General features: G+C 39.9%; 1 protein-coding gene across 2 annotated transcripts; it reads right to left on the bottom strand.

Moving 5' to 3' along the window:
- Positions 1-421: 421 nt before the first annotated feature.
- LOC116727518 (neurogenic differentiation factor 2-like) lies at positions 422-5,569 on the bottom strand. 2 transcript variants are annotated; one of them, XM_032574991.1, is made up of 2 exons: positions 1,939-3,253; positions 422-1,853 (listed from the first exon to the last, which is right to left on the bottom strand). In XM_032574991.1, the coding sequence occupies exon 2, from the start codon at positions 1,838-1,840 to the stop codon at positions 764-766; it is 1,077 nt and encodes a 358-aa protein (XP_032430882.1). In that variant the 5' UTR covers positions 1,841-1,853; positions 1,939-3,253; the 3' UTR covers positions 422-763. The 2 variants fall into 2 exon arrangements, with proteins under 2 accessions (XP_032430882.1, XP_032430881.1); XM_032574990.1 differs by lacking the exon at positions 1,939-3,253 and adding an exon at positions 5,321-5,569 and having other exon boundaries at positions 482-1,853.
- Between the last annotated feature and the right edge of the window lie 4,490 nt (positions 5,570-10,059).

Below are 10,059 nucleotides of genomic sequence, written 5' to 3' on the forward strand. Positions count from 1 at the left end.
AGCTTATTTGTTGCTGGCTTGTGCGCATTGCACGGGAAGGATCTGATTACGTTTTATCAAATGATGGTCGCCTTGATTCACAATCATTCCGTAATTTCTGAAACTACATATTTTGTAAGCCACGAGTCAAGACAGACATTTCTGTCCCAAATCAATTTAATAACGAATTTAAATGCACTATAACCTACTTAAAATTTGTTCCTGATGAAGCATGTTTGCTGAGAAATTATTTGATCAAACATAAAAATAAAATCTCCTGCATACTTCCTAAAAAAATGATTTGTGGACATAACGCCAACCTTTATCTTTAAACTGGACTCTTGATATTTGATATAAAGGACTAATGACAAACATGTTTTTTTAAATCTAACATTTCCTCCGGATACTTCTTAAAATGTTAATTTATTTGAATAAGCCACAATTTATTTATGTATGTATTTATTATTGTTCACAGCAAAATGAGATCGCTCCACTCAGACAATTATAAAACACCTTTTCTTTTATTATTTCTGTTGTTTTTGTCACAACATGTCTCTTCTTGACTTTCACATTTTAAATTGCACTCATTCTGCATACAGGAATAATTTACTGGACACATTTTATGATAGGATGTACAACAGTAAGAGGTGACACACAGAAGGTAATCATGTAGGAGCTCCGACTGCTGTTTTTTTTTTTTTTTTGTAATATTAAACGCTTTCTTTAGGATTGTCTCTGTGGAGTCGGTGAGCCTGTAGTTTGCTCCCCTCCTTTTCTGAGCTGCTCAGTTGTGGAAAAAAGCGTTCAGGTCTTCATATGGCGGCGCCCTGTCGTGGTGCAGGTGGACGTCGTGGAAAGGTGGGATGTTTTCTGAATGCGCGCCTCCGCTGCGCGCCCCCGATGGTCCAAAATGTAGGCCGTGATTGGGCCGGGATGTGGTCAGTCCGGAGTAATGCATAGAGTAATGATAGCTCCTGTCTGTGTCTGAGGACTCCTGCTGCTTCCCGGACAGGCCGCCGTTCAGGCACACCGGCGGGCTGTGCTGGCCCTCATACTCCGGGCTGTTGTAGTCTGGGGACGTCCCGCCCGGCATGTACACGGCCTCATACCCGGAGCCGCTGTAGGAAGGGCCCCGCATATTGAGAGCTCCGGCTCCGGGCTGGTAGTGAGGGCTAGAGAGGCGGGAGCAGCGGTAGGGGTAGGGGTGGACTGAGAACGGAGAACTGGGCATGTGGAAGCGGGCTCCGTCCGCGCACTGCTCGGTCAGGAAGTTCCTGGTGTTGAGCTGCAGGCAGCCCGCCACCAGGTTGGTAGTAGGCTGGGACAGGCCCTTGCACAACATCTGCACGTAGGCCACCACATCTGGACGTTTCCCGTTGCGTAAAATCTCCCCGAGGGCTAGAATATAATTCTTGGCCAACCTCAAAGTCTCTATTTTGGAGAGTTTCTGGGTTTTGGAGTAGCACGGAACCACTTTGCGCAAGTTGTCCAGCGCCGAGTTCAGATCGTGCATGCGCGTGCGCTCCCGCGCGTTGGCCTTCACGCGCCGCAGCTTGGAGCGCTCCACGCGCGCCGCCGTCATCTTGCGCTTCTTCGGGCCGCGCTTCTTGGGTTTATCCCCGCCGTTTTCGTCCCCGCACTCTTCTTCCTCGCCATCGTCGTCCTCATCGTCGTCGTCCTCGGCCATCTCGGACTCTGCCCGGCTGCTGCCCTCCGGCGGCTCGTCCAAATCGTCCTCTCCGAGGTGGCACCCCTCGCGTTCCTCCTTCACCTTGCATCCGTCGCTGTCGCTGTCCTGCACCCAGTCCGCCGCCAACCGCTGGACGTCCGGCAGCACCTCGCTGAACAGACGGCTCAACATTGTGGCAGACAACCTGTAAGATACAGATATTCTTCAGCTGGACGGTCCGTTTCTTGCTTCATTTATCTTATTACAAACAAACCATCTTGTTCACATACCTTAAGTGTATATGAAAACTTTAACTATTTGTTTTCTTTTGGGGTCATTTCACCCCTTAACCACTCTGTGTCTTTATGTCTTGGGTCGTGAAGAATCTGACTTTTCGGTTACGAAATTTAGTCGTTTCTAGCAAGAATGTGTGAACTCGTGTTCATCTTGGCAACCAACTAGAGTAATTTCCTGTAGGCACCACGTTAATATCTAATTCGTAACCATTTGGTATCCATTTCCGCCTCTCCCCCTTCGTTTTCCTGCAAACAAACAGGACATTTCATCTCAAAATCATTTTACTTTTTTTTTTTTTTTTTAGCAGGATCTCTGAATTATAAAAAGAACGCCTCACACGTATTCTTGCATTAAACTGTTTATTATTTCCTGAAAAAATATTTTATTTTGCTTCTATTTTAAACTAGGGAGCGAATAAACGAACTGGTCGTTTCCTCTCTTGGTCATTTTCTAATTTTGTAGTTTTGGTCCTTTATTTAACTGTTTCTTTTACACTTCATACCTTTTTGTTATAAAATGAAGCCACCTTCCACACCTCTCCAGGATTTACAGCAATGTGATCATTTCTACTGATTGTCTAATGTCAGGAAATTTGGATGACTCTAATAAAAATATCTACCAATAGAGATCAAAACAAGAATACATGGAAATAGATCTTCAGACAAAATATTCAGACAGGCAAAGAAAACTAAACTGCTTTTTGACTTGCATGCACCACTCCAGGCCAGCAGGGGTCGACCAAGAGCATTGGACTATAAAGAAAATTTATAGTCCAATGCTGCATTGTTATTTTAATTAACAATGCGGCAGCTTTTTATTTTGAAAATTGATGAGCAGCTCTTTTTTCAACAGTCTTAAGATGTTTAAAATAAAAAAATATTGGGTTCTACGAATTGAAAAATTTATTAGTTGTGAGAGAAACATATTTTTCTATTAACTGTAATGTTATTAGTCATACATTAATCTCTCTATAGTTCACCGTTTTATCATTCTTCCTGCTTGGGTTTGTGCTGGTGTCGTTACTGCTGTCTAATAAATGTTAAAGACTTCTGTTTAGTTTAATAATTTCTGGTTCAAATTATTCTTTTCAAATGATGTCTTGCTTATATGTTATTAAAATGTGTTGTAAAAATTGATTTGTATCAAACAACAAAGTGTGGACAGTTTCAAAGACATGTTACTGGAGCTGACCCAGTGGGTTGTAGGAGAGTGGGGCCCGAACTGCAATTCTGCACGAGGCCCCAGGCAACCTTAGGATCGGCTCTGTCAATATAGGACAGAAAAATATAAACTGATAGATAGATAGATAGATAGATAGATAGATAGATAGATAGATAGATAGATAGATAGATAGATAGATAGATAGATAAGTAATAAATTTAATAATGTAACCTATTGAGATATTTTTTTACAATAAAAATTAGATGGTACAAAATGGTTTATTAACAGGTATTAAGCAAAACTACTGTTAACCTAAATGTAAACAAATTAACCCACAGAGTACAATATCAACCTCACTTGTCAATGAGTTTCGTTTCGTACCTGAAAAGTCTGGTACAAAACGACCAAAACTAAATGGCGAAGGGAAAAGCACCTTTTATTGGCTAATTCTCGTTTGGACCAATGGACTCCATTGTGAAGTTAGCAAAGTTAGCACATCTTTCCTCGCTGGCCGTCAAAGTGGATGCAAAATCCTCTCCATCCGGGGCATCAGTTGACTCTTTGTCGTCCTTAAAAGTCCCGCAGAAAAAGGGTTTCTAACCCCGAAAAACCGGGTACGAAACGATCAACGGCTTAGCTACGAAGTGGCAATGGGGCGAAATGACCAGCACCGATCATGACGCTGCGGCCCTGTGGCTGTTTACGCACTCAGGTGTGTTCTGCAAAACGAGACGACACGTTTTAATGACTGGAGGCCAAGACAAGGACTGGCCTGCCCGAAAAAGAGGAAAAAGTCAGAAAGTGTTTTGAGTTTATAGCCTCAATGTGTGTCTCCGACTTATTCTAACAATAATAAGAAAACCGTAAAACAGTTTGTCTAATTTGTTCAGAAATCCAGTTTGAAACTATTAAAAATATTTATGGCAAATCTTAAATCCAAACGATGATTTTGACAGAAATCTCGGAAGTGTAATTAGACCTGACTGCTTTTCATCCACTCATAGGGTGTTTGTTATTCTTATTAAAAGTCTCTATTCAGATTCGATAAAAGGTTAATATTTAATTGCTTGCAGCGTCAGCCTCGGACGCTCCTCGGCCTAAACCTGTGTGAGGAAACGTGTCGGGCAGCATAAGCTTATTCCCGAGGGACGCACTCGAGCTACGGATATCAGCTGCAGGAAAAGTGACTTAGAAATTCCAGCACAACAAGGCCTCAGAATAACCTATAAAACGAGATCCAAAACATTTTATTTTTTTATTTTTTTTGCGCATGAACGCATTCTTAAGGAAAATATTTTTTAAAAAAGCTTTCTCGGGATTCCCCATTTACTTAAATTATTTGTGAAATTCCAAACAAACTCGCAAGAGATGCTAAAAATATAAGGATTAGAGCATTAGAGCAACTGTACCAGCTTGAGTAATATTATATTTATAAGCCATTTTCTTATTTTAATTGGGAATCTCAGCATCTTAGGAAAAATTAAATCAATTTTAAAGATAGTAAGGCATCTCCATTACGCACAGCATGCGGGGCGAAATTAATCCGTGCATGAAGGACATTCCTCTGATACACAAACTTGTAAATCGGGCTCAAAAGGAAAGTTGTGCATTTAAATACAATTTTAATCCCTAAAATTCTCGGATCTTCTCAGATGTTTCTGAGCTCAGCTGTGCTTATGGAGTCCAAGGGTGTCTTTTTTTTCCTCCCTAATCTTGTAAGCGCAATGTAATTAATGCCAACCAATACCTTGTCAATTAGCCCGTGTATCTCTGTGGAGAATTCAACCCCCACAGTGGCTCTGACGAGCGTCGTGCACGAACACACACACACACACACACACACACACACACACACACACACACACACACACACACACACACACACACACACACACACACACACACACATGCACCCATGCAGCCACAAATAAATTACACCCCCGATGCTCATTTTCTATAAAAATTAATATATTTCCAATTGTGTTGATTTATTTAACTGCAATCTTTTCATTTAATCATGCAAGAATGCATTAAAAAACAGCACTGAGGGGGTTTGAAATGAGTTTAGGATCTAGTCTGATTTTACCAGAGAGAAAGAGCAAACTGAGGCATTGAATTATCTTCAGGTATTTTTGCTTTGAGACTTTAATATCCTCCGTCGCTGCAGGAGTAACAAGCACAAAGGCAGAGCAGAACAGGAGATGGTTAACCTACCTCCGCGGTGGAGCTCAGTGACGGGGCAAAGCTGGATTTGTTTACACCATCTCTCTCCGGGTGGGCATCACGTCCACACGCCCTGCGCGGATTCTGCGGGGATGCTGCGTGGATGCTCTCACGCCTGTTTCCTGCCACTCCGTTTCTGTCCGGATCCTCTGCTGCTGCTGCTGCTGCTGCTGCTGCTGATCTGTCTGTATCTGCTGCACAAGCCGTGCGGAGAGGGAGCCGTGTGCCACCTCAGAGGCGGGACCGGGTGGGTTACATAGCAGCTCTGATGCCAGGCCCATATGGCTGGCACGTCATTGGCAGGAGCCATCACATGAGAGCCGGTGATTGACATGCGGCCGCATTCACAGAGACTGTCCCACCCCAGCTCCCCCACTCCCCCTGGGGAGAAGGACTCGCCATCTGTCACAGAGCTGAAAGGAAAAATGGAATAAGAGCGAGATGGCACAAATAAAAATGCCTCTTTTAGCCGCTATCATTGGGGAAAATGGGGTTAATCTCAAATATGGGGTGTAGGAAAACAATCCCCTTACTAGAAATAATTATAGTAAGCCTATAAAAATATTTCTGATTGATCCTGTGCAGCTACAGCAAAACAAAGAGCACCGTTAGACAGTGACAACTCCAGGGTTACTATGGATTAATAATGTACTGTAGAATGAAAAATCTACTCACTTTTGTCTTGTGGGGGAAAAATTGTAAACAATAAGATTTAAACAATAAATTTAAAACCACAATTTTGTCCAAAAGTATGGCGGTCCACGAGAGCAAAATTTAATGCACAGTAAAAAATAAATAAATAAATAAATTGTGTGAAGATGTAGTTGAAATTTCAAACAAGTACACGCTTCAATAAATATTTAGTTAAAAGGCATGTTATTAATAAATATTTTGTAACTGACAAAAACAGTAGGTTTATGGAAGTGCAAAAGTGCCACAAGTATATCATGAACTACTGATAGTGCCAATACGTAACAATATGGTAAACAATTAGAGAAATATTTTAATAAACAGTTAAACTAATGTGTCATGTAAAAATCTATGATTTTACTGACTAAAAGTTTGGAGTAGTAAGGTGGTTCAAAAATGTCAGTATGTAATTAAAAAGGGAAACGACAGAATTAGCTCACAAATATTTAACAAGAAAGATGTATCATTAGTAAATATGTAAAGTAGATGCAATTATTTCACCATGCAATTATTTATATTGGCGCAATGCAGATATATGGATGTCCATAAAGGTCACAATTTCCTAAATGAAAATTAATGATTAAATGACCACCTAAATGTGTCATATATAAACAAATGTACATATTCAAATGAACATACAGAAAAATACATATGTCATTAATAAATGTTTTGTTTTGATAAATACATTGTATTTCTGAATTTTTTTTTTTAAATACTTGTGAATATATTAAATTAGTTTGCAATTGTGTATGGGGTACGGAGTCCTATAAGTGCCACAATTTAATTTTCTAAATTTATTTTTTTTTTAAAAAACAATAAAAATCTTTTTGTCAAATTTTTAACTTAATGAGCATTTACAAAATCCAAATATGATAATTTCACTACATCCAGTGAATATGGAAGTCTGGAGGTTCAAGTGTCCCACATTTCAATAAATCCATTTATCCATGAAGAACAAGTGAGCATCCATAATACGGAGGCACACAAAACAAACAACCGTGCACAAATACCTAATGACAATTTAGAGAGACCAATTAACCAGGCATGTTGTTGGACTGTGGGAGGAAGCCAGAGTGCATGCACTGAAAAAAACCAACCCAGAAAGAAGTCAGACTGGGATCTGAACCCAGGATTAGAACCCAACTGTGCCACTGTGAAGCCATTAAAAAAAACAACTATGTAAATGATTACCTTAATATGCCAGTATGCAAAAAAACTGGAAGAAAATAGAGAAGCATTTAAAAAAATGCTGCAGGTCTGCATAGTGGTGCAGTTGGTATCACTGTTGCCTTGCAGCAAGAAGGCCGGGGTTCAGATCCTGGCTTGGGTTCACTCTGGGTACTCCAGCTTCCTCTCAGTCAAAAAATCTGTTAGTCAGATTTTAGTCATTACTCTAAACTGTCATTGGGTGTGAGTGTGTAATTGCTTGTCAGTGTTGGCCTTTGACTGGTGACCTGTCCAGAGCTAACCCCGCCTTTCACTCCCTGACGGCGGGAGACAAGCACCAGCTGTGACCCTACAAGGGTAACCATGTACAGACAATGGATAGATGGACGGATAGAACATCTCATAGGATAACCAATCAGCTATTGTTGTGAATTTGACAAGTTAAAAATTTTCCCTGGTGCACCTGCAGCTAAGAAAACATGAAATAATTGAATGAAGCTTGAAAAACAACAGCGTATGATTTTAGCATGTAATTTAATCAAGTATACATTATATATTTGAGCTACTGTATGATCTCATATGTGACTTTTTATTAATCACCGTATCGTATAACTTCACATCAAGTAAGGCTGAGGCAACAATCACTTAAAAGCAGTGTTTTGAGAGAAATTTGCAGCAAAAATCCCCCCAAAATATGGGAATCTGCTGATTCTGTGAGAATTTTACAGATTTGTGAAAAACTGGAGGGACTTGTTGATGTAATTTGGAGACTATAGGGCCACATAAAAAGCTATGGCAGGCCAGATTTTTCCTCCGGACCTTGACTTTGACACATGTACTCTACAACATCCACCTGCACCATGGACATTATTATATAATATAAATACAGTGTATAATAAGCATGGCGGGCCACCAGGCTTTACATGTACCCCCACCCCCATGTTTGCATTTTTAAGACTTTATAGTTGGTATTCAGAAATTAATCTTCCAATCTTCCAATAACACATAATTATCTAGTGATATTTTCAAATTTCCTGTCAACTTTAAACATTTTTTAACTCAAAAACACGGCAGGCTGCTGGATGAATGACTGCCGAGCGCCCCGACCACCAGGCTTATCATGTTTTCTGGGGGAAACCTTGAAATATAAATATACACATGTATCATTTAATTATGGATGAATTTCTTTATTTATGCAGTTTGATATCAACATACATGAAATTTATTGTGTATAGAAATATGATTTTTTATTTTGGTACTTTTGGCACTTGATTGAAAAAAATATATCTATCAATACATAAAAAAAGATCACGATCTTAAAGGGGAAGAAAACTCCACAATGTCCACTCAAAGGCTAAGGATGAAAAAATTACCGGGCAGCGACTGAGATCAGAGTCAGGGTGCAATTGCCTAAACGAGTCAATTGAACTGAGCTAAGCAGAGCGTCCCGTTTGTGCTGCCAGGCTTGGCACAGGTGTCATGTGGGCGGATGGTGCCAAAGGTGGCAGAGGCACAGATTGCAGAGAGGGAACAGAAGTCAAGGAATAAGAAAGGGAATGAATAATAAGCGAGAAAGCCAGGGGGAGCGGGCTTATCCTCCCCATCATATTATTGATGCACAGTTTAGTAACCAAGGAGCAAGTTCTCTCTATTTTTACTGAAACAGACAAAATGTTGTTCCCTATCCTCTAATAAAAATGTAGCCAAGGCCAACGTGGAACAGGTTTCACACAAATGTGAAGAATCAGCGCAGACACTTTGCTTAGATTTATTAAATTAGCATACTTCCATTTTTCAAATCACAAGGACTTTCTTAAGGAACAAGCTCCAGTCGTCATTTGGTCTGCAGTTAACCCAATAAGATTTTTTCTTCTATAAAACAGACAGAAACCAAAAATAGGTGGATGATGATTTGTATAACTATGGGGAGTGGTGGCCTGTCCAGGCAGCCTCTAACAAGTTGCCCTCCAGTATTGCAAGGCATCATGGGATGCTTTTCTTTGGCGCCAAAGATCCCATGTCCCTGTTGAAGAGATGCATCCCATGATACTGATGACACATGATGCTGCCACTACCAGTTTCACTGCAGGGATAGTGTGTTCAGGGTAATATTTAGCCTTTTGTTTTCTGCATTTTGCATGTAGTTTGATTTTATTTTCACTGTACCAGAACACTTTTATCTTTAAGTTGTTGTGTTTACACATGGGTTGTGACAAAATAATACAATTTCTCGCAGGCTTCTTTTAACAAAGACATATTTTCATTTTGTCATTTTCTGTCAGCTTTCCGAACTAAATAGTTGTCCTGATTTTTCCACCTGAGCTGGTGATGTCAGCAGCTCCTTCAGAGTAACTAAAAGCCTCCTGTAGTTTTGCCATACAGTTTCCATATTGATTCTTAATCTAACCCTGCTTTAACATGTCACAACTTAATCCCAGTAGTAATAAAAATGCCCATGTCATCTCCCATTTAATTTATTATTAAATATGAATGTTTCATTTTCATAAAAAAGAAAAAATCTTTCATTCACATCTCTAGAAATAAATCTAGAGCGTATGTTGTCATACTGCATTTCAAGATGCAGTATGACAAGATGACAATAAAGTAAAAAATAAAGTACACTTTTTTTTCACATTAAATATGAAATGTAAAAGTAAGACATTACCAGTTCGTTTACAACGAACCTTTCTAGGTTGTCATTTTAGGACTTTAATATTTTTGATGTGGGTGACATCTGCTGGTAACAAGAAGCTATTACAACTTGACTGGCGAGATCTATTCATAAAGACACAACATTCCACGCAAGTGATGACTGGCGGTGGAGCGACATGCGATTTGTTTGCTTTTTGCTGATAACAAACTACTTGTTTTCG

This window comes from Xiphophorus hellerii, chromosome 10 (genome assembly GCF_003331165.1).
Source record: "Xiphophorus hellerii strain 12219 chromosome 10, Xiphophorus_hellerii-4.1, whole genome shotgun sequence".
In the NCBI taxonomy this organism is placed as follows: Eukaryota; Metazoa; Chordata; class Actinopteri; order Cyprinodontiformes; family Poeciliidae; genus Xiphophorus; species Xiphophorus hellerii.

What these genes read in the sequence shown, in the direction of transcription:
- LOC116727518 (XM_032574991.1), bottom strand. Translation starts at nt 1,840, where the DNA reads ATGTTGAGCCGTCTGTTCAGCGAGGTGCTGCCGGACGTCCAGCGGTTG.